Raw genomic sequence first — 25,632 nt, 5'->3', positions numbered from 1 at the left:
GTGTCATTGGTGTCTACATGAACCTTGCCGACTGGATCCTCCCCCTCCCACTGTAAGTTCCTCTCTAGCCCTGAGCAGATGTCCTGGACTCTCGCTCTTTGTTACAGAGAGTAGTGTCAATCCCCCTAACACTATTGCCCCCTACTACCACAACATTCCTTTTTCTCCCTCCACTTGAATGGCTTCCTGTACCATGGTGTCATGGTCAGGTTGCTCATCCACCCTGCAGCTCCCACTCTCATCCAAACAAGCTGAAAGAACCTCAAAGCTGTTGGACAATCGCAAAGGCTGAGGCTCCTGCATTCCTGCCCTCTGGATCCCCTTAACTGCCTCAGCTGCAGCCACACTCTCCTGTCCCTGACCAAATCAGAAGACGCTATCCTAAGACCGCCTCTTGGTACAAAATGTCCAGGTAACTTTCCTCCTCCCTGATGTGTTGCAGTGTCTGCAGCTCACACTCCAGTTTAATGACTCTGAGCCGAATCCCTTCGAGTCGCAAACACTTACTGCAGATGTGTTTGCCCTGGGTCACATTGGCATCCAGTTCATTCCCACATGCTGCAGCCATGACACATCACCTGTCCTGCCATACTTAATGTATTTTAATTAACTATTTAATTATTTTATTAAATCATTTATTTTATTTTCCTTTTTTTATATATTTTATTAAGCTTACCACTAGTTCCTTTACTATTTTAAACGTTAGGATTAGAATGGACCTTAATCACTTATCAGATAGTCCACCAAACAGGTAGCTTCTTCCCAAATCAATCACCTACCTGCTTGCCTGTGATGTTTGATTTAAATTAAATTAAATTAAAAGCTTACCTGTCTACTCACCCTGACAGCTCTCTGTTTCCCTGCTCTCACTGTTGATTGTGACGTCACTCTAATGTCACTTTTCGATTTTTCCCTGCTCCGCTCCTGCCGTGCTCTCTCTCTCTCTCACTCTGTCTGTTTCTGGCCTCCGACTCATAGCTTTTGGCGCGCTTTTTAAACCTCCGCTCCCGTGGTGCTCTCTCTCTCTCTCGCTCTGTCTGTCTCCGGCCTCCGACTCTGGGCTTTTGGCGTGCTTTTTAGATCTTCGCTCCCGCCGTGCTCTCTCTCTCGCTGTCTGTCTGTCTCTGGCCTCCGACTCTGGGCTTTCGGCGTACTTTTTAAACTTCTGCTCCTGTCATGCTCTCTCTCGCTCTGTCTGTCTCTGGTCTAAAGTTGAACATTAAATCCAAGATTAAAAAATAAGAAAAAAATAGTCTTGCCTCTGTGTCAGAAGGTCATGGGTTCAAGCATAATCTAGAATGACACTCCAGTGCAGTACTGAGGGAATGTTGCACTGTTGAAGTGGATGAGATGTTAAAGTAAAGCCTTTACTGCTCTCTCAGGTGGATGTAAAAGGGCAATATTTATGCCTCAATCAACATCACTAATACAGATTATATGGTCATTATCTCACTGCTGAGTGTGGAAGATTGGTGCATGTAAATTGGCTATCGCGTTTCCTGCATTACAACAGTACAAAGTGCCTTGAGATGTCATGAGGCTGTGAAAGGTGCTATATAAATACAAGTCTTTTTTTCTTACGTACTAGTCACACATCATCCTGACTTGGAACTATATTGCCTTTCCTTCACTGTCACTGGGTCAACATTCTGGAACTCCCTCCCTAACAGCACTGTTGGTATACCTACCCCACATGGACTACAGTGGTTCAAAAATGCAGCTCACCACCACCTTCTCAAGCACAATTAGGGATGGGCAATAAATGCTGGCCTTGCCAGCGATGCCCACATCCCATATGAATGAATAAAAATATTGAACTGAATTGGAGCTTTTTAAACTTTCTTCAAAATCTTTCCAGTATACACTCCAACTCTTACCAGCCACTTCTCATATGTTGTTGATGCCATCTCTTCTCTCTCGTATTTCATGTACTCTTCTTCAGTTTTCTTCTTCTGCTTTTCCTTTGCATTTTCCTTCATCTTTTGCTTCAATGCTACTTCTTTCTTTGCATTCCTTACATTGTCACAAAACATTGCAGAACAAATGATTAAAAACAGAAAATTATTGAAATACTCAGCAGGTCTGACAGCATCTGTGGGGAGAGAAATAGAGCGAATGTTTCAGGTCGATGACTACATATAATGAACAAAAGTTATAATTATAAACAAAGATTATATGAATGGGAAAATCAGTTTTGGCAGGCTGAAGAAAAAGGATCTATTCAGTTACTTCTTGTTACAGACACAAAGAAGAACAGATAACCATAGCAATTTGCAGAACTTGGCTCCACACCAGTTGGAGACCTACGTAACTTGACTACATTGAAGACTCTGAAAGAAAACAAATGAGGTCTCAATCAGTCTTGATGTTATACTTAAAGAAACCTGTTGTTGGCAAGCAACTGACCCAGAGGTGTCATGCCAAAATAACAGGACCAAAATCCCAACCCACAGCTCACTTTCTACCTGGATTCAGCCCTCCAGATTGCTTCTGGATTTCCTGACATGAACATGAAAGAAAACCATGTGCGAAAACTGTGTCTATCAAATATTGTATGATTGCCTTTAAGAGTAATGTCCATTTATAATCTTAGTATGTCAATGAGCTAAGTACCAGGGTGCAGTCATGTGACTCAGAGCCAGTCATTCTGCAACTGTAATACCTGGAGGCAGGTTTTGTAAATAGTTAGTTCTGTACTATGAATAATAGTTAGATTCTTAATCATTCTTAATATTTGGGATCTTCAGCAACCTAGATTCCACGCATCTCATTTATGTTACATCAGACAACATAAAAGAACTCATTACATCAAGATCTTTAAGAACAAAGAACAAAGAAAATTACAGCACAGGAACAGGCCCTTCTGCCCTCCAAGCCTGTGCCGATCCAGATCCTCTATCTAAACATGTTGCCTATTTTCTAAGGGTCTGTATCTCTTTGCTTCCTGCCCATTCATGTATCTGTCTAGATACATCTTAAAAGACGCTATCGTGCCCGCGTCCACCACCTCCGCTGGCAACGCGTTCCAGGCACCCACCACCCTCTGCGTAAAGAACTTTCCATGCATATCCCCCCTAAACTTTTCCCCTCTCACTTTGAACTCCTAACCCCCAGTAATTGAATCCCCCACTCTGGGAAAAAGCTTCTTGCTATCCACCCTGTCTATACCTCTCATGATTTTGTACACCTCAATCAGGTCCCCCCTCAACCTCCGTCTTTCTAATGAAAATAATCCTAATCTACTCAATCTCTCTTCATAGCTAGCGCCCTCCATACCAGGCAACATCCTGGTGAACCTCCTCTGCACCCTCTCCAAAGCATCCACATCCTTTTGGTAATGTGGCGACCAGAACTGCACGCAGTATTCCAAATGTGGCCGAACCAAAGTCTTATACAACTGTAACATGACCTGCCGACCCTTGTACTCAATACCCCGTCCGCTGAAGGAAAGCATGCCGTATGCCTTCTTGACCACTCTATTGACCTGCGTTGCCACCTTCAGGGAACAATGGACCTGAACACCTAAATCTCTCTGTACATCAATTTTCCCCAGGACTTTTCCATTTACTGTATAGTTCACTCTTGAATTGGATCTTCCAAAATGCATCACCTCGCATTTGCCCTGATTGAACTCCATCTGCCATTTCTCTGCCCAACTCTCCAGTCTATCTATATTCTGCTGTATTCTCTGACAGTCCCCTTCACTATCTGCTACTCCACCAATCTTAGTGTCGTCTGCAAACTTGCTAATCAGACCACCTATACTTTCCTCCAAATCATTTATGTATATCACAAACAACAGTGGTCCCAGCACGGATCCCTGTGGAACACCACTGGTCACACGTCTCCATTTTGAGAAACTCCCTTCCACTGCTACTCTCTGTCTCCTGTTGCCCAGCCAGTTCTTTATCCATCTAGCTAGTACACCTTGGACCCCATTCGCCTTCACTTTCTCCATCAGCCTACCATGGGGAACCTTATCAAACGCCTTACTGAAGTCCATGTATATGACATCTACAGCCCTTCCCTCATCAATCAACTTTGTCACTTCCTCAAAGAATTCTATTAAGTTGGTAAGACATGACCTTCCCTGCACAAAACCATGTTGCCCATCACTGATAAGCCCATTTTCTTCCAAATGGGAATAGATCCTATCCCTCAGTATATTCTCCAGCAGCTTCCCTACCACTGACGTCAGGCTCACCGGTCTATAATTACCTGGATTATCCCTGCTACCCTTCTTAAACAAGGGGACATTAGCAATTCTCCATTCCTCCGGGACCTCACCCGTATTTAAGGATGCTGCAAAGATATCTGTTAAGGCCCCAGCTATTTCCTCTCTCGCTTCCCACAGTAACCTGGGATAGATCCCATCCGGACCTGGGGACTTGTCCACCTTAATGCCTTTTAGAATACCCAACACTTCCTCACTCCTTATGCCAACTTGACCTAGAGTAATCAAACATCTGTTCCTAACCTCAACATCCTTCATGTCCCTCTCCTCGGTGAATACCGATGCAAAGTACTCGTTTAGAATCTCACCCATTTTCTCTGACTCCATGCATAACTTTCCTCCTTTGTCCTTGAGTGGGCCAATCCTTTCTCTAGTTACCCTCTTGCTCCTTATATATGAATAAAAGGCTTTGGGATTTTCCTTAACCCTGTTTGCTAAAGATATTTCATGACCCCTTTTAGCCCTCTTAATTCCTCGTTTCAGATTGGTCCTACATTCCCGATATTCTTTCAAAGCTTCGTCTTTCTTCAGCCACCTAGACCTTATGTATGCTTCCCTTTTCCTCTTAGCTAGTCTCACAATTTCACCTGTCATCCATGGTCAGTCACATGACCACCTGCTGGCTAACTAGGGGAGTTTTAAACTGGAAAAACAGAATTTGAACTCAGAACGCCGTGTGCTCCTGGAACTGAAGCAAAGATTACCTCCTCTCCTGTCTTCCCTCATCTCACTCTCATCAGCTTCGGAAACCATTGAAGACACGTAAACTCAAAGCGAGAAAAGTCTCCTATGTGAATGATGTTTAAGAAGAATACTGGGCCCCAACGAAACACAAGACCATATCTTCAATCAAGAACTACAGTGAGCTCGAAGCACAGCAACAAGATATTGCCTCAAACTGTTCCACTTTTTTCTTCTCTTTTCTGTCCCTATCTGCATGTGTATATCGCGTGTGCATGTTAGTGTGGGCTCGTCGTATATCCGTAGGCGTTAACCGTATTAGCATTTAAGTAAGTTTAATGAATTTCACTTTTCTTCTTTAAACTAAAGAAAGCCTGTTTGTGCTCATTTCTTTGCCTTATAATTGGAAAGCTGTGAACAAGAATTCACAAATGGGGAGCTCAAAAAACAGTGTGTTTAAAATTAAACCCTGTTACAATAAGACCAGGTGAAGATAGTGACAGACCCCTTGGCACCTTTCTCACCTGGTCGTAACAATTAGTCTAAAAATACCTTTGTTTTCCAATAAGGTATGCATTGTGGGGGGGGGGCAGATTTTTTTTTTACTGATGTTCTAAATTCAAAATTGTGCTTGAACTGAAGATGTTATTTAATTGTAATGCTTTTTTTCCAGTATATCATTAATTATTGCTTTCTTGACAAATTTCAGTTTTATGCCTGAAATTTCTTTTGGAAAAAGAAACCATTAAGTTAAAATTAAATTGCGTGGAGCTCAAAAGGCATTTCCCCAAATTAAAGAATATCACACTAACCTTTTTATCGCTACATAGCCAAGTGGTAAAAACATACATATATAAAACTATTTATCAGAAAATTAGTAACTATAAAAGTTGTGAAAAAGTAGATGTGACAGCGATAATAATTTCCTCCCCTTGAATTTTACAGCATAGAAAAAGACCAATCCGCACCTGTGTTGGTTCTCTGAAAGGGCTATCCACAGTCCCATTTCGTGTTCTTTCTTCAGGCACTGTTAACTTTGAAAAGTTTTCTTACATTTATTCCCCTTCCTTTTAAAAGTTATTTTACTTTCACTGCTCCTCTGATAGGGTATTCCATTTCCAAACAACTCTCTATGATAAAAAACTCATAACCTCGCCCTTCGCTCTTTTGATCTTGAACTTAATTTTATGACCTGTAGTTAGTGGCATATCAATAAGTTGAAACAGTTTGTCCCTATTTAACTTACAAAAGCATCTCAATTTTAAATACCTCTATCTGATTTCCTCCTAACCTTTTCTGTTCGACTGAAAAAAGACTCAACAGTTTTCCTTATAACTATATTCTCTATTCACTACATCACCTTGGTGAATCTCTTCGAAGCCCTCTCCATGGCCTTGACATTCTACCTAGTGTGCCCAAAACTGGACCCAACAGGGCTGAATCTGTGTTGCCAAGCCTCTGATTTTTTTTATCTGTGAACTTTAATGGATGAAAAAACATGCATGATTCACCTGCCATTTCCAATAATGCATTTCTTGATCGCACAGCTCCCTACTGGGTGCACTGGAGTGTGTAACTGGTCCTATTATTCAAACTGTGGTGTAATCAATGACTACACGGCACAGTGGCGCAGTGGTTAGCACCGCAGCCTCACAGCTCCAGGGACCCGGGTTCGATTCTGGGTACTGCCTGTGTGGAGTTTGCAAGTTCTCCCTGTGTCTGCGTGGGTTTTCTCCGGGTGCTCCGGTTTCCTCCCACAAGCCAAAAGACTTGCAGGTTGATAGGTAAATTGGCCATTATAAATTGTCACTAGTATAGGTAGGTGGTAGGGAAATATAGGGACAGGTGGGGATGTTTGGTAGGAATATGGGATTAGTATAAATGGGTGGTTGATGTTCGGCACAGACTCGGAGGGCCGAAGGGCCTGTTTCAGTGCTGTATCTCTAATCTAATCTAATCTAGTATAGATTTAACATTACTCCTTTGCCTTTGTACTTGATGACCATTACCCTAATGATTAATATGGAAATATATATATATATATATATATATATAAAATATATATATATAAAGCTATTTTTCTCATTTTAACAGAAATTTTAATTAAAAAGTCAGGGTTGTCCAGAAATTCTACTATCCACGACATTCTAAGCTGCGGTACATAACTGGACTCTGTGAATATTTCCCAAAATTAAGTACAGTATTACAGAATAATATGCAGGCAATGGCATTAATTTATGAAAAGTAATCTGTTCAGAAACCGGGATTGGAACAATGTAAAGCAGGTCTGGAGCAGTGTGAAGCAGGCCAGGACTGGATCAGTGTGAAGCAGATTGGGAGCAGTGAGAAGGAAACTGGGATTGGAGCTGTGTGAAGCAGACCGGGATTGGAGCAATGTGAAGCAAGTAAGGAGTAGTGTGAAGCAAGTTAGGATCACTGTGAAGCAGGTCAGGAGCAGTGTGAAGCAGGTCGGGAGCGGTGTGAAGCAGATCAGTATCGGAGCAGTGTGAAGCAGACTGGGAATATTGTGAAGCAGATTGTGATTGGGGCAGTGTAAAGCAGACAGGGATCACTGTGAAGCAGGTTGGGAGCAGGGTGTAGCAGACTGGGATTGGGGCAGTGCGAAACAGCCTGGGATTAGTGTGAAGCAGTCAGGATCACTGTGAAGCAGCTCAGGATCACTGTGAAGCAGATCAGGGATCACTGTGAAGCAGATCAGGGATCACTGTGAAGCAGATCAGGGATCACTGTGAAGCAGATCAGGGATCACTGTAGGGCTGGAAGGCTAGGAACAGACAAAGCACTTGAGGAATATAAAGACAGTAGGAAGGAATTTAAGCAAGGAGTTAGGAGGGCTAAAAGGGGTCATGAAAAGTTATTGGCAAACAGGATTAAGGAAAATCCCAAGACTTTTTATACATATATAAAGAGCAAGAGGGTAACCAGGGAAAGGGTTGGCCCACTCAAGGACAGAGATGGGAATCTATGTGTGGAGCCAGAGGAAATGGGCGAGGTGCTAAATGAGTACTTTGCAGCAGTTTTCACCAAAGAGAAGGACTTGGTGGATGATGAGCCTAGGGAAGGGAGTGCAGATAGTTTCAGTCATCTCATTATCAAAAAGGAGGAGGTGTTGGGTGTCTTGCAAAGCATTAAGGTAGATAAGTCCCCAGGGCCTGATGGGATCTACCCTAGAATACTGAGGGAGGAAAGGGAGGAAATTGCTGGGGCCTTGACAGAAATCTTTGCATCTTCATTGGCTACAGGTGAGGTCCCAGAGGACTGGAGAATAGCCAATGTTGTTCCTTTGTTTAAGAAGGGTGGCAAGGATAATCCAGGAAATTATAGGCCGGTGAGCCTTACGTCAGTGGTAGGGAAACTATTAGAGAGGATTATTCGGGACAGGATTTACTCCCATTTGGAAACAAACTAACTTATTAGCGAGAGACAGCATGGTTTTGTGAAGGGGGGGTCGTGTCTTACTAATTTGATTGAGTTTATTGAGGAAGTGACGAAGATGATTGATGAAGGAAGGGCAGTGGATGTAATCTATATGGACTTTAGTAAAGCCTTTGACAAGGTCCCGCATGGCAGACTGGTACAAAAGGTGAAGTCACACGGATCAGAGGTGAACTGGCAAGGTGGATACAGAACTGGCTCGGTCATAGAAGACAGAGTGGATGGGTGTTTTTCTGAATGGAGGGATGTGACTAGTGGTGTTCCGCAGGGATCAGTGCTGGGACCTTTGCTGTTTGTAGTATATATAAATGATTTGGAGGAAAATGTAGCTGGTCTGATTAGTAAGTTTGCGGACGACACAAAGGTTGGTGGAGTTGCGGATAGTGATGAGGATTGTCAGAGGATACAGCAGGATATAGATTGGTTGGAGACTTGGGCGGAGAAATGGCAGATGGAGTTTAATCCGGACAAATGTGAGGTAATGCATTTTGGAAGGTCTACTGCAGGTGGGAGGTATACAGTAAATGGCAGAACCCTTAGGAGTATTGACAGGCAGAGAGATCTGGGCGTACAGGTCCACAGGTCACTGAAAGTGGCAACGCAGGTGGATAAGGTAGTCAAGAAAGCATACGGCATGCTTGCCTTCATCGGTCGGGGCATAGAGTATAAAAATTAGCAAGTAATGTTGCAGCTGTACAGAACCTTAGTTAGGCCACACTTAGAATATTGCGTGCAATTCTGTTCCCCACACTACCAGAAGGATGTGGAGGCTTTGGAGAGGGTACAGAAGAGGTTTACCAGGATGTTACCTGGTCTGGAGGGCATTAGCTATGAGGAGAGGTTGGAAAAACTCGGATTGTTTTCACTGGAACGACGGAGGTGGAGGGGCGACATGATAGAGGTTTACAAATTTATCAGCGGCATGGACAGAGTGGATAGTCAGAAGCTTTTTCCCAGGGTGGAAGAGTCAGTTACTAGGGGACATAGGGTTAAGGTGCGAGAGGCAAAGTTTCGAGGGGATGTGCGAGGCAAGTTTTTTACACAGAGGGTGGTGAGTGCCTGGAACTTGCTGCCAGGGGAGGTGGTGGAAGCAGATACGATAGCGATGTTTAAGAGACATCTTGACAAATACATGAATAGGAAGGGAATGGAGGGATATGGTCCCCGGAAGTGCAGAAGGTGCTAGTTTAGGCAGGCATCAAGATCGGCGCAGACTTGGAGGGCCGAATGGCCTGTTCCTGTGCTGTACAGTTTAGATTAGATTAGAGATACAGCACTGAAACAGGCCCTTCGGCCCACCGAGTCTGTGCCGAACATCAACCACCCATTTTATACTAATGCTACACTAATCCCATATTCCCAACAAACATCCCCACCTGTCCCTATATTTCCCTACCACCTACCTATACTAGTGACAATTTATAATGGCCAATTTACCTATCAACCTGCAAGGCTTGTGGGAGGAAACCGGAGCACCCGGAGAAAACCCACGCAGACACAGGGAGAACTTGCAAACTCCACACAGGCAGTACCCGGAATCGAACCCGGGTCCCTGGAGCTGTGAGGCTGCGGTGCTAACCACTGCGCCACTGTGCCGCCCAAAGTTCTTTATTCTTTGTTCACTGTATAGCAGACCGGGATTGGGACAGTGTGAAACAGGCTGGGATGAGTGTGAAGCAGATCAGGATGAGTGTGAAGCAGATCAGGAGTACTGTGAAGCAGACCGGGATTGGGAGCAGTGTGAAACAGAACGGGATTGGAACGGCGTGAAATGGATTGGCATCACTGTGAAGCAGGTCAGGATCACTGTGAAGCAGATTGAGTGCAGCCGAAAACAGACTGGGATTGAGAGCAGTGTGAAGCAGATCGAGATTGGAATAGTGTAAAGCAGTTTGGGATCAGGGCAGCATGAAGCAGACTGGGATTGGAGCAGTGGGAAGCAGACCAAGATCGGAGCAGGGTGAAGCAGGTCAGGATTGGAGCAGTGTGAAGCAGACCGGGATTGGAGCAGTGGGAAGCAGACCAGGATTGGAGCACTGTGAAACATATTTGGAGAACTGCGAAGCATTCAGAGATTGGAGCAGTGTGAAGCAGTCTGAGTTCAGAGCAGGTGAAGTAGCACAAAATTAAGTTGGAGTTCTGCTTTGACATAGTGTTTAAGTCGGGAATTTGGTGAGTGAGTGTGGGAATTCAGTGCACTGAGGGAAGAGTGCTGTTCTCGTCTTTTGCAGAACAAGATGTGGTCCGGGAGAGGGAGCAGGACACAGCGACACCTGAGAATTTAAGTCCAGTGGCATTAAATAGGTAAGCAGGCAGGTGATTGGTTGATGAGTTTTAAGATTTCTTTTATTTTCTCTAAATTGGGACAGTAGTTTGAGCTAGTACTGGGGAGATAAAATTTACAGGTTAACTGATTAAACTACTCAATATTACTACAGATTGAATGATATTTCTAACCCTGAACGCCTAATTAACTAAATAAAATACAATAAAGATGGCAGGGCAGGTGATGTGTTGCAGCTGTAGTATGTGGGAGTTGGTGGACACCAGTTTGATCCACAGCAACTACATCTGCAGCCTGAGGAGCTTCAGCTCAGAGATGATGAGCTGGAGTCTGAGCTTCAGACACTGCTACGCATCAGGGAGGAAGAAAGTTACCTGGACACTTTGTTCCAGGAGGAAGTCATACCCTTAGGTTAAACATGTCAGATTTGGTTCGTGGTCAGGGACAGGAGGATGTGACTCTGAGTGAGGCAGGTAAGGGGATCCAGAAGGTAGCACTGGAGAAGGTTAGACATTCTTGTAGTCTGTGTGAACGAGAGCAGGACTGCAGGGAGGATGAGCAAACTGACCACACCAAAGTGGTGCAGGGGGCCATTCAAGTGGAGAGAGTTAAAAGGAATGTAGTATTAATTGTGGACAGTATAGTTAGGGGGATAGATGCTGTTCTCAGCAGCCAAGAGTCTGAGTCCCAAAGGCTGGTGCCAGGATAAAGGACATCTCCTCAGGGCTGGAGAGGAACTTGGAGTGGGAGGGGAAGGATCCAGTTATCATGGCCCACGTAGGTGCCAAAGACATCGGTTGGACTAAGAAAGAGGTTCTGCGAGGGGAATATAAGCACCTAGGGGCTAAATTAAAAAGCAGAACAACAAAGGTAATAGTCTCTGGATTAGAACCTGAGCCATGAGCAAATTGACATAGGGTAAATAAGATCAGAGAGTGTCTCAAAGATTGGTGTGGGAGAAATGGGTTTTGATTCATTGGGCACCAGCACCAGTCTTGGGGAAAGAGGGAGCTGTACCATTGGGATGGCCTTCACCAGAACTGCGCTGGGACCAGTGTCCTGTTGAATTGTTTAGTTTAGAGATGCAGCACTGAAACAGGCCCTTCGGCCCACCGAGTCTGTGCCGACCATCAACCACCCATTTATACTAATCCTACACTAATCCCATATCCCTACCAAACATCCCCACCTGTCCCTATATTTCCCTACCACCTACCTATACTAGTGGCAATTTATAATGACCAATTTACCTACCAACCTGCAAGTCTTTTGGCTTGTGGGAGGAAACGGGAGCACCCGGAGAAAACCCACGCAGACACAGGGAGAACTTGCAAACTCAGGCAGTACCCAGAATTGAACCCAGGTCGCTGGAGCTGTGAGGCTGCAGTGCTAACCACTGCGCCACTGTGTATAATCAGGGTGGTAGGGAGGGCTTTAAACTAAATAGTGGGGGGAGGGTTCACATGAAGGGAGATTTGGAAAGTTAACAAGAAAAGACAAGACAATAGTGCAGGGTAGCAATATGGGTAATGATAAAGAGACTGACAGGAAGGGACAGAGCACACAAATGTAAGAGTGCAAAGCAAATAGGGTCAGACTAGAAAATTTGGTAAAAAGGCAAAATTAACTCCTCTTTATATATTTGTAACAATATGGATATCATGATATCATATCATGATATGATATGATAGCCATTACAAAGACATGGTTGAGGAGTGACCAAGGCTGGGAACTGAATATTAAAGGGTATTTGACATTTAGGAAGGTTGAGTAGAAAGGAGATAGGGTAGCTCTGTTAATAAAGGATGAGATCAGTACAGTTGTGAGAAATTATCTTGGCTCAGAAGATCACGTTTGGGTGGAGATAAGAAATAGCAAGGGAAAGAAGTCACTGGTGGGAGAAGTTTATAGGCCACCTAAATAGTAGTAATAATATAAACCAAGAAATAATGAGGGCTGATAAGAATGGTACTGCAATAATCATGGGTGATTTTAAAAATCGACTGGACAAATCAAATTAGCAAAGGTAGCCTTAAGGATGAGTTCCTGGAGTGTATTCGGGACAGTTTCTTTGAACTGCAGGTTCTGGACCCAACTGGAGAACAGGATATTTTAGACCTGGTAATGTGTAATGAGACAGGATTAATTAATTATCTTACAGTAAGGCATCCTCTATCATAACATGATAGAATTTCATATTCAGTTTGAGGGTGAGAAACCTGGGTGTGAAACTAGTGTCTTAAACTTAAACTACACAGGTATGACAACAGAGTTAGCGATACTAGACTGTGAAAATAGGTTAAAAGGTAACACGGTAGATAAGCAGTGGCAGACATTTAAGGAGATATTTCTTAACTCTAAACAAAGATATATTCCATTGATAAAGAAGGATGCACCATCCATGACTAACTAAGGAAGTTAAGAATGGTATAAAATTGAAAGAAAAGGTGTACAATGCTGTGAAGATTAGTGATAGGCCAGAAGAATGGAACAATTTTAGAAACCTGCAAAGGATGACTAAAAGAAAGTGGGAGGAATGAGAATATGAGAGTATACTAGCAAGAAATATAAAAACAGCCAGTAAGAGCTTTCACTTGGTCCCTCGGAGGATGAGACTGGGAATTTAATATTCAGAAACAAGGCAATGGCAGAGATTTTGAACAAATATTTTGTGTCTGTCTTCATAGAAGACAGAAAAAAAAACTTAAGAGTAGAAAATTAAGGGGCAAAAGAGAAGGAGGAACTTAAAACAATGGCTAGAGAAAAAGTGCTAGGAAAACTCCTTTCAATTGGTTCTCCCCAGAGCTATTTCAGATGAGGTGAAAGATGAGGTGTGTATATGCAATCCAGGTCATGTGACTCCAATTTGTCTGTGGTACAGGTGTCCGTGTTCTTGTAGTTCAGTTTAAAAGTTGACTTTTAGTCTTCATTGTTCCTCCAATTCATTGTTTATTTCATTACAGCTCCTTCCGAGCACGACACCTTCCCACAAAAGGGAAAAAATGAAATTCCTTGGTATTTCATTTTTTGTTGTTTCGTGTTTTTTCCAGAAAGAAGAAAAGTAAGACAGCACACATTGTACACATTCATCCCATGCACTCCTCAGGCTTTTAGTCAGGATTTTGGTACAGGCTTTTTGGTTGTACTAAGTGGTATATTCTAGACAAAACATCTGCTGTATAATGTTGTTCCTCCCAGCAACTTTCAGGTCGAATGGCTGGAGAAGTAAGCTCCACTGAAACAGTCAGGCATTAACTTTGAATTTTTCCAGGAATGTTAGGGGGTTGTGGTCATGTAATTTGAATTTCTCTGAGTCCATTATTGGCATAGACTTTGAAATATTGAAGGGCTAGTAGCAGGCTTAATTCTTCCAATTCCATTGTGGAATATTTTGTTTGATTTTTTTTTTGAGAAATAGCCACTTGGCCTTTCAAGGTCTGAATCATCATCTTGGAGTAAAATTGCTCCCACTCCGACATCACTGGCATCAATAGACATCTTAAAGGGCTTGTTGAAATTTTGGGCTGCCAATCTGGGTCATTTGTTAAGATTGCCTTCAACTTTTTGAAAGCTATCTGACCACACCACTTTTACACTTTTCTTTAACAATTCAATTAAAGGTGCAGCTAGAGGTGCTGAAATTTGGAACAAATTTTCAGTAAAATCCACACATTCCCAGGAAATGCATTATTTCCCTCTTTGTTTTGGGAATGGGGAAATCTACCAGGGCCTGCACTTTTGCTGCTCTTGGCAGCACCCGACCTTGGCTGACAATGTGACCTAAATAGCTTAGTGAACTCACTCTTTGCTAAATTGGCCACTGGATGAGCTCTCTGTAAATCCTTAAAGAGTTTCCTTAAATGGTGCAGCTGGTCTTCCCAGGTATCACTGTAAACTAACAGGTCATCCAGGTAGACAACACAGTTGTTTTGAACTAGCTACTACCTGGTTCATGAGTCTTTGGAAAGTTGCTGGGTTGTTCTTTAAACCAATGGCATTACTTTACATTGGGATAAGCCATTGAGTGGTCATCTGGACTTGCCAATATGCTTTCAATAAGTCAATTTTACTAATGTAGGTGCTGCTTCCTACTCAGTGTATGCAGTTCTCAATACAGGGGATTGGATCTGACTCTGTTTGGGTTACTGCATTAATTTTGTGGTAATCAATGCAAAGTCTGGTTGATTTGTCAGGTTTCGGTACCAGTACAATAGGGGAGTTCCAACTGCTTTGGTTGGGTTCAATTAAATTGTTGTCCAGCGTTTCTGTTCAGACCTGAGCCAATGTGTCAGGACTCAAATTGTTTTATTGGTGGAGAATCTCCTACATCGACATTGTGTATTGTTAAGGTTGTGCAACCCTGTTTATCCCCGCAAATTTCCTCAAACTCCCTGAGCAGTGTTGCTGGATCCTGTCTCTGCTGGTCAGAAAGATAGTTGAAAATGGTTTCCAATTTCCTTAATATTTCTGTATTTTCCAATTTTATGGTGAGGGGGCTTCAATTTGAGAATTTTCTGGGTTCTGTTCCTTGCTTAGTTCGTCTTCATTAGGACTGTCTTCCTCAACTGCTCTTACTGTTTGACATACACTTACTGGTCTATCTGGTTCCTGACTGTGGTATTGTTTTAGTACAATGATGTGGCACAATCTTTGCTATTTTCGCCACTCTGGGATATTAGTTAATTAATTCACATCACTGACGTTTTCCCCTATACTGTATGGGCCACTGAATCTGGCTTTTAGAGCTTCACCTTACAGTAGAATTAGAATTAGTACATTACAGCGCAGTACAGGCCCTTCGGCCCTCGATGTTGCGCCGACCTGTGAAACCATCTGACCTACACTATTCCATTTTCATCCATATGTCTATCCAATGACCACTTAAATGCCCTTAAAGTTGGCGAGTCTACTACTGCTGCAGGCAGGGCGTTTCATGCCCCTACTACTCTCTGAGTAAAGAAACTACCTCTGACATCTGTCCTATATCTATCACCCCTCAACTTAAAGCTATGTCCCCTCGTGTTTGCCATCACCATCCGAGGAAAAAGACTCTCACTATCCACCCTATCTAACCCTCTGATTATCTTATATGTCTCTATTAAGTCACCTCTCCTCCTCCTTCTCTCCAACGAAAACAACCTCAAGTCCCTCAGCCTTTCCTCGTAAGACCTTCCCTCCATACCAGGCAACATCCGAGTAAATCTCCTCTGCACCCTTTCCATAGCTTCCACATCCTTCCTATAATGCGGTGACCAGAACTGCACGCAATACTCCAGGTGCGGTCTCACCAGAGTTTTGTACAGCTGCAGCATGACCTCGTGGCACCGAAACTCGATCCCCCTACTAATAAAAGCTAACACACCATATGCCTTCTTAACAGCCCTATTAACCTGGGTAGCAACCTTCAGGGATTTATGCACCTGGACACCGAGATCTCTCTGTTCATCGACACTACCAAGAATCTTCCCATTAGCCCAGTACTCTGCATTCCTGTTACTCCTTCCAAAGTGAATCACCTCACACTTTTCCGCATTAAACTCCATTTGCCATCTCTCAGCCCAGCTCTGCAGCCTATCTATGTCCCTCTGTACCCGACAACATCCTTCGGCACTATCCACAACTCCACCGACCTTAGTGTCATCCGCAAATTTACTAACCCACCCTTCTACACCCTCTTCCAGGTCACTTATCAAAATGACAAACAGCAGTGGCCCCAAAACAGATCCTTGCGGTACACCACTAGTAACTAAACTCCAGGATGAACATTTGCCATCAACCACCACCCTCTGTCTTCTTTCAGTTAGCCAATTTCTGATCCAAAGCTCTAAATCATCTTCAACCCCATACTTCCGTATTTTCTGCAATAGCCTACCGTGGGGAACCTTATCAAATGCCTTACTGAAATCCATATACACCACATCCACTGCTTTACCCTCATCCACCTGTTTGGTCACCTTCTCGAAAAACTCAATAAGGTTTGTGAGGCACGACCTACCCGTCACAAAACCGTGCTGACTATCGCTAATGAACTTATTCTTTTCAAGATGATTATAAATCCTGTCTCTTATAACCTTTTCCAACATTTTACCCACAACCGAAGTAAGGCTCACAGGTCTATAATTACCAGGGCTGTCTCTACTCCCCTTCTTGAACAAGGGGACAACATTTGCTATCCTCCAGTCTTCCAGCACTATTCCTGTCGACAATGACGACATAAAGATCAAGGACAAAGGCTCTGCAATCTCCTCCCTAGCTTCCCAGAGAATCCGAGGATAAATCCCATCTGGCCCAGGGGACTTATCTATTTTCACACTTTCCAAAATTGCTAACACCTCCTCCTTGTGAACCTCAATCCCATCTAGCCTTGTAGACTGAATCTCATGATTCTCCTCGACAACATTTTCTTTCTCTACTGTAAATACTGACGCAAAATATTCATTTAACGCTTCCCCCATCTCCTCTGATTCCACACACAACTTCCCACTACTATCCTTGATTGGCCCTAATCTAACTCTAGTCATTCTTTTATTCCTGATATACCTAAAGAAAGCCTTAGGGTTTTCCCTGATCCTATCCGCCAATGACTTCTCGTGTCCTCTCCTTGCTCTTCTTAGCTCTCCCTTTAGATCCTTCCTGGCTAGCTTGTAACTCTCAAGCGCCCTAACTGAGCCTTCACATCTCATCCTAACATAAGCCTTCTTCTTCCTCTTGACAAGCGCTTCAACTTCTTTAGTAAACCACGGCTCCCTCGCTCGACAACTTCCTCCCTGCCTCACAGGTACATACTTATCAAGGACATGCAGTAGCTGCTCCTTGAATAAGCTCCACATTTCGATTGTTCCCATCCCCTGCAGTTTCCTTCCCCATCCTAAATCTTGCCTAATCGCATCATAATTTCCTTTCCCCCAGCTATAATTTTTGCCCTGCGGTATATACCTGTCCCTGCCCATCGCTAAGGTAAACCTAACCGAATTGTGATCACTATCACCAAAGTGCTCACCTACATCTAAATCTAACACCTGGCCGGGTTCATTACCCAGTACCAAATCCAATGTGGCATTGCCCCTGGTTGGCCTGTCTACATACTGTGTCAGAAAACCCTCCTGCACACACTGGACAAAAACTGACTCATCTAAAGTACTCGAACTATAGTATTTCCAGTCGATATTTGGAAAGTTAAAGTCCCCCATAACAACTACCCTGTTACTCTCGCCCCTGTCGAGAATCATCTTCGCTATCCTTTCCTCTACATCTCTGGAACTATTTGGAGGTCTATAAAAGACTCCCAACAGGGTAACCTCACCTCTCCTGTTTCTAACCTCGGCCCATACTACCTCAGTAGACGAGTCCTCAAACGTCCTTTCTGTCACTGTAATACTCTCCTTGATTAACAATGCCACACCCCCCCCTCTTTTACCATCTTCTCTGTTCTTACTGAAACATCTAAATCCCGGAACCTGCAACATCCATTCCTGCCCCTGCTCTACCCATGTCTCCGAAATGGCCACTACATCGAGATCCCAGGTACCAACCCATGCTGCAGGCTCACCCACCTTATTCCGGATGCTCCTGGCGTTGAAGTAGACACACTTTAAACCAGGTTCTTGCTTGCCAGTGCCCTCTTGCGTCCTTGTAACCTTATCCCTGACCTCACTACTCTCAACATCCTATACACTGGCACTACAATTTAGGTTCCCATTCCCCTGCTGAATTAGTTTAAACCCCCCCGAAGAGCACTAGCAAATCTCCCCCCCAGGATATTGGTACCCCTCTGGTTCAGGTGAAGACCATCCTGTTTGTAGAGGTCCCACCTACCCCAGAAAGAGCCCCAATTATCCAGGAAACCAAAACCCTCCCTCCTGCACCATCCCTGCAGCCACGTGTTCAACTCCTCTCTCTCCCTATTCCTCGCTTCGCTAGCACGTGGCACGGGCAACAACCCAGAGATAACAATTCTGTTTGTTCTCGCTCTTAGCTTCCACCCGAGCTCCCTGAATTTCTGTCTTAAATCCCCATCTCTCTTCCTACCTATGTCGTTGGTGCCTATGTGGACCACGACTTGGGGCTGCTCCCCCTCCCCCTTAAGGATCCCAAAAACACGATCCGAGACATCACGAACCCTGGCACCTGGGAGGCAACATACCAACCGTGAGTCTCTCTCGTTCCCACAGAACCTCCTATCTGTAAAAGTGCTAGAACCTGGACCCCTGGTTTAAATTCTTAGGCTGCAGCTTTTTTGTCTGCCTGCCTTTTCATGGTCTGCTGAGATACTTTCAGATGTTCTTCAGCTGCAGCACTGGCTTTAAAAAGTCTCTCTCAAAAAGTGAACACGCAATTTAGTAGTGAGGTTTCCTCCCTTTAATCCAGGAATTTTTCTTTAACCAATTTCAGGGGGCCTCTCACCTCCTGTCCAAAAAACAGTTCACATCGGCTGAAGCCTGCGGGTTCATTTGGTAAATCTTTGGTAGTGAATAGCAAGAAAGCTATTCCTGGGGGCAATCACAGCAATATGCCCTTATCATGGTTTTCAGGGTTTGATGGTACTGTTCCAGAGACCCTTGAGATTCTGGGTGGTATGCTGAAGATTTCAGTTGGTCAATACCAAGGCTATGCACTACTTCTTGGAATGTTTAGGACATGAAATTAGTTTTTTTTAAATTTTTTTATTTCAGAGAAACAGCACTGAAACAGGCCCTTCGGCCCACCGGGTCTGTGCCGACCAACAACCACCCATTTATACTAACCCTACAGTAATCCCATATTCCCTACCTACACTAGGGGCAATTTACAACAGCCAATTTACCTATCACTTGCAAGTCTTTGGCTGTGGGAGGAAACCGGAGCACCCGGCGAAAACTCACGCGGTCACAGGGAGAACTTGCAAACTCCGCACAGGCAGTACCCAGAATCGAACCCGGGTCCCTGGAGCTGTGAGGCTGCGGTGCTAACCACCGCGCCACTGTGCCGCCCATTGTGCCACTGTGGCGCCCATTCCTCAATTGGACTGAATTTCTGGGGGAAAACCATGTGAAAAATTGGATCAGCCCTTCAACTACGGCTTTGGCAGTAATCTTTCTTCAGGCTGTGACTTCTGGGAATTGGGTGGTCATATCCATGCCAGTTAGGAGGAATTGGTAATCTGTTCTAGTTTTAGGTAAAGGTCCCACACAATCTACCATAACTCTGGTGAAGATTTCCTCGAAAGCAGAGATAGCGATTAGTGGAGCAGGTTTGATTGTGGGTTGTTCTTTCCCAACAAACCTGGCAGGTATGGCAGGTCTGGCAAAATTTAACCACGTCCTTGTGGATTTGAAACCTGTAAAAGTGTCATCTTATCTGTGCCTGGATCTTTCTGATACCCACGTGCCCAGTCATAGGAATTTCATGGATAATCCTGATATTTATGGAGCGCTATAATTTGGTGGACCACTGCAGGGCCGCTGCGGGCGTCTTCATTTTGTCATTATTATTCAATTTTTGAAGTAATAACATTTATGCATTTTCTCTGCCTCAGAATAGGCTGTCTGCTCGATTCTTTTTAACTCAGGGTCTGCCTGCTGGGCTTCAATTAAAGAAGATGTGTCTGCGTGGGTTTCCTCCGGATGCTCCGGTTTCCTCCCACATGCCAAAGACTTGCAGGTTGATAGGTTAATTGGCCATTATAAATTGCCCCTAGTATAGGTAGGTGGTAGGGAAATATCGGGACAGGTGGGGATGTGGTAGGAATATGGGATTAGTGTAGGATTAGTATAAATGGATGGTTGATGGTCGGCACAGACTCGGTGGGCCGAAGGGCCTGTTTCAGTGCTGTATCTCTAAACTAAACTAAAGATTTACTGTATACTTTCTTCTCTTCCCCTGAATCTCCAAAAAATGTTTCAGCCAGCCAGACCTCAGGGTCAACTGGCTGAATTACTGGTTCAGCTTGCTCTGTTGGAACTTGCTTAGCTGTGGACCTAGTTACTGCACAGTCAAGGAATATTTGAGGGACTTCTTCCTTTATTTGTCCTGTCTCCTTGGCCTCATTTGGCTGGTCTAAGACCACTGGGGCTGCTACCACTTTACCTCCAGCCAAATCATTTCCTAGCAGCAAATCTATTCTGGCCACAGGCAAACTATGAAAAATCCCTGGTCCAGATACTATGTAACACTGCAGATGGACCCAATACAAGGGCACTGACATGTATCCTCCTTCAAAGCCTCTTACCAGAACCTTGAGTGAGTTCTGTGGTGGAAAGGATTGAGTGGCCCCTGTATTTCAGAGCAGCGCAATGATCTGCATATCTCATTTAGAGGGGTATGAGAAGACCTTTCCCTTTAAAACAAAATCCTGATCACCTTCAGGAAGCTTTTCTACTTCTGCCACATCTAGGGTGATATTCTTTGAGGGGTCCATTACTGTGGTTAGGGTCACAGCCTTGTCTGGCTTGCTGCCTGCTTGGGCATCCTTTTCTAGGTTAGCTCTGTGAACGCCTACAAACGTTATTGGCTTTGCTTTAACTCCCAGCAGTTGGCTTTCACATGCCCTATTTTACTGCAATGGGAAAACACAGGTCTTGGAAAACATTCCTGTTTGGAAGGCTCCTTGCTTTCTCACTTTTGGTTCCCTTTTCACTAGCACCCCATCTTTTAACATTATCCCACTTTCTGTCGTTCCCAGACCTCTGGGAACTATTATGAAAAGGATTTATAAGTCAGCTCATAATTGTCTGCCACTGCAGCAGCTTCACATACCCTTGCAATTCTTTGCTCTCAATGTGAGTCTTTATATTAAGCGGGCTGCAATTTTTAAATTCTTCTGGTAAAATCTCTTCTCTCAAATTTTCATAGAGAGCCTAACTTGAGAGATCGGATCCAGCAATTGATAGCCATGTATTTAACTCTTTCAAATTTAATAACGATTTGGGCAGGTCTTTTCCTAGCATTTCAAAACTGTTGCTGATTGGCTTTGGAGACAAAGAACAAAGAACAATACAGCACAGGAACAGGCCATTCGGCCCTTCAAGCCTGCGCCGATCTTGATGCCTGCCTAAACTAATACCTTCTGCACTTCCGGGGCCCATAGTCCTCTATTCCCTTCCTATTCATGTATTTGTCAAGATGGCTCTTAAACGTCGCTATCGTATCTGCTTTCACCACCTCCCCTGGCAGCAAGTTCCAGGCACTCATCTCCCTCTGTGTAAAAAACTTGCCTCGCACATCCCCTCTAACCTTTGCCCCTCGCACCTTCAACCTATGTCCCCTGGTAACTGACTCATCCACCCTGGGAAAAAGCTTCTGACTATCCACTCTGTCCATCCGCTCATAACTTTGTAAACCTCTATCATGTTGCCCCTCCACGTCCGTCGTTCCAGTGAAAACAATCCGAGTTTTTCCAACCTCTCCTCATAGCTAATGCCCTCCAGACCAGGCAACATCCTGGTAAACCTCCTCTGTACCCTCTCCAAAGCCTCCACATCCTTCTGGTAGTGTGGCGACCAGAATTGCACGCAATATTCTAAGTGTGGCCTAACTAAGGTTCTGTACAGCTGCAACATGACTTGCCAATTTTTATACTCCATGCCCTGACCGATGAAGGCAAGCATGCCATATGCCTTCTTGACTACCTTATGCACCTGCGTTGCCACTTTCAATGACCTGTGGACCTGTACGCCCAGATCTCTCTGCCTGTCAATACTCCTAAGGGTTCTGCCATTTACTGTATACCTCCCACCTGCATTAGACCTTCCAAAATGCATTACCTCACATTTGTCCGGATTAAACTCCATCTGCCATTTCTCCACCCAAGTCTCCAACCGATCTATATCCTGCTGTATCTTCCGATAATCCTCATCACTATCCGCAACTCCACCAACCTTTGTGTCGTCCGCAAACTTACTAATCAGACCAGCTACATTTTCCTCCAAATCATTTATATAGACTAAAAGAGCAAAGGTCCCAGCACTGATCCCTGCAGAACACCACTAGTCACATCCCTCCATTCAGAAAAGCACACTTCCACTGCTACCCTCTGTCTTCTATGACCGAGCCTGTTCTGTATCCATCTTGCCAGCTCACCTCTGATCCCGTGTGACTTCACCTTTTGTACCAGTCTGCCATGAGACACCTTGTCAAAGGCTTTACTGAAGTCCATATAGATAACATCCACTGCCCTTCCTTCATCAATCATCTTTGTCACTTCCTCAAAAAACTCAATCAAATTAGTGAGACATGACCTCCCCTTCACAAAACCATGCTGCCTCTCGCTAATAGGTTTGTTTGTTTCCAAATGGGAGTAAATCCTGTCCGAAGAATCCTCTCTAATAATTTCTCTACCACTGATGTAAGGCTCACCAGCCTATAATTTCCTGGGTTATCCTTGCTACCCTTCTTAAACAAAGGAACAACATTGGCTATTCTCCAGTCCTCTGGGACCTCACATGTTGCCAATGAGGATGCAAAGATTTCTGTCAAGGCCCCAGCAATTTCTTCCCTTGCCTCCCTTAGTATTCTGGGGTAGATCCCATCAGGCCCTGGGGTCCTATCTACCTTAATGCTTTGCAAGACACCCAACACCTTCTCCTTTTTGATAATGAGATGACTGAGACTATCTACACTCCCTTCCCTAGGCTCATCATCCACCAAGTCCTTCTCTTTGGTGAATACTGATGCAAAGTACTCATTTAGTACCTCGCCCATTTCCTCTGACTCCACACATAGATTCCCATCTCTGTCCTTGAGCGGGCCAACCCTTTCCCTAGTTACCCTCTTGCTCTTTACATATGTATAAAAAGCCTTGGGATTATATTTAATCCTGTTTGCCAATGACTTTTCATGACCCCTTTTAGCCAACCTGACTCCTTGCTTAAGTTCCTTTCTACTGTCTTTATATTCCTCAAAGGATTTGTCTGTTCCTAGCCTTCCAGCCCTTACGAATGCTTCCTTTTCCTTTTTGACTGGGCTCACAATATCCCGCGTTATCCAAGGTTCCCGAAACTTGCCAAACTTATCCTTCATCCTCACAGGAACATGCTGGTCCTGGATTCTAATCAACTGACTTTGAAAGACTCCCACATGTCAGATGTTGATTTACCCTCAAACAGCCGCCCCCAATCTAAATTCTTCAGTTCCTGCCTAATAAAGTTATAATTAGCCTTCCCCCAATTTAGCACATTCACCCGAGGACTACTCTTATCCTTATCCACAAGTACCTTAAAACTTATGGAATTATGGTCACTGTTCCGAAATGCTCCCCAACTGAAACTTCGACCACCTGGCCGGGCTCATTCCCCAATCCCAGGTCCAGTACAGCAGCCCCATCCCTAGTTGGACTATCTGCATATTGTTTCAAGAAGCCCTCTTGGATGCTCCTTACAAATTCTGCCCCATCTCAGCCCCTAGCACTAAGTGAGTCCCACCACTACAACCCTGTTACCTTCGTTTAACAGTTGACGTTTATTTTTCATTATTCCTAAAATTCATTGTTTGTTTATTTTAACACTGCTCCTTCTAAGCATGACACTATATTAATGAGTTGGATGAAGGGACCAAATGTATTGTAGCCAAATTTGCTAATGATACGAAGATAGGTAGGAAAACAAGTTGGAAGGAGGCGACAAAGTCTGCAATGGAACATCGATAGGTTAAGTGAATGGGAAAAAATTTGGCAGATGGAGCATGATGTGGAAAAAAAGATGAAGTTATCCACTTTGGCAGGAAGAATTGAAATATGGAATATTATTTAAATGGAGAGAGACTGAAGAATGCTATAGAGCAGGGTTGTCCAACGTGTGGCCCTTGGGCCAAGATCGGGCCCATCAAATGTTTCCATCCGGAGCACGGATGTAAACTATTCCCGGGGCCGTTCCCCATCCTACCGTGACTGGAGATGCAAAATTTCCCTTTGTCTTCTTCTTACAGAGCGGCCTTTTTAAAAACATTGCGCTGTCAGTTTCACAGCTGACAGATGCTGACATCAGGAACAGACGTTTCCCAACAGACTCGGGTTTTCCAGTGGGTTCTGACTTATTTTTAAAAGCGGGAAGACAGAACAAGACATACACACACACATGCATACGCACAGACAGCACGGGGAGAGTGGGGAGAGAGATCAAGGTCTCTCCTGACAGATGGACTTAGTTTTAGGAAATGAAGATGGGCAGGTGGAAGGAGTGGAAGTGGTCGAGCATTTTGGTGATAGTGATCATAATTCAGTCAGGTTTTTTTTCAGTTTTTTAAGTAAACAAATTGAGTCCTAACAACGCAGCTGGCCACTGACGTCATCAGGCTGCACCAAGGTGCGCACACGCGCAGACGGGCTCCTGCTCTCTGCGCGTGCGCTGCGTTCCGACTTGCCAGGACATGATAGCACACGCGCCGATGACGTCAACGCGTGACGTGTGCATCTTCGGGCAATGTGCCTGGTCGGCCTCTGCGCATGCGCTTCAGGCGTACAGCAATGCAACGCCAATGGATATTCACGCATGCGTCAACCGTTGGATATTCACGCATGCGTCAAGCTTCAGTGTGAGTTTCTGAAAGTGGAAGGAGGAGAGGTTTCGTCGAGCATTTTCTGGCATTTTATCGCGATTATTTAGCCATTTTGGAGATTTCAGTCTGCTTCATTTTTATTAGAAAGAGGAGATTGCACCAAGGTAAGTTGCTCTGCTGTTGTAAGTTGCTCTGAAAACATTTCCATTGTCTGTGGCATTACATGTACACAGTAATCACTTTCATTAGAGAATTACAATAGAAAACCATTGTGACATCACTCCCAATCACCATCTTTACTTGCCCCCCATCCCTCATTAGCATGGAGCTGTGGAGTTGTCTATTTAATCCGCACTTGAAAGTAGTTTGGTTTATTTCTGTGTCTGAAATTGAGTTTGAAGCTGGTTGAGGAGAAGAAGAAAGCAGCTTCTAAGAAGGCGCCAAGAAAACCTTAAATAAACCAAAGTGATTACTGACAATGCAGCCAGCAGCTTACATCAGCCGACAG

General features: G+C 44.2%; 1 protein-coding gene across 19 annotated transcripts in view; it reads right to left on the bottom strand.

Annotated features, from left to right (window-relative positions):
• The window catches only part of map9 (microtubule-associated protein 9), a 350,433-nt gene that overhangs the window by 8,651 nt on the left and 316,150 nt on the right, over nucleotides 1-25,632 (bottom strand). For 18 of the 19 annotated variants that reach the window (XR_010975979.1, XR_010975969.1, XR_010975968.1 and 15 more), the window contains 2 exons: nucleotides 1,878-2,013; nucleotides 841-1,206 (listed from right to left, as the gene is read on the bottom strand). Coding sequence is in view for 1 of the 19 variants with exons in the window: in XM_068042247.1 (XP_067898348.1) it covers nucleotides 1,878-2,013 (136 nt within the window). In the remaining 18 variants the exon portion in view is untranslated. The remainder of the gene's footprint in view (nucleotides 1-840; nucleotides 1,207-1,877; nucleotides 2,014-25,632) is intronic. The other variant, XM_068042247.1, reaches the window with a different exon arrangement.

Source organism: Heterodontus francisci, chromosome 1, assembly GCF_036365525.1.
Source record: "Heterodontus francisci isolate sHetFra1 chromosome 1, sHetFra1.hap1, whole genome shotgun sequence".
Taxonomy (NCBI): domain Eukaryota; kingdom Metazoa; phylum Chordata; class Chondrichthyes; order Heterodontiformes; family Heterodontidae; genus Heterodontus; species Heterodontus francisci.
This window is presented reverse-complemented; position numbering and strand designations above follow the sequence as displayed.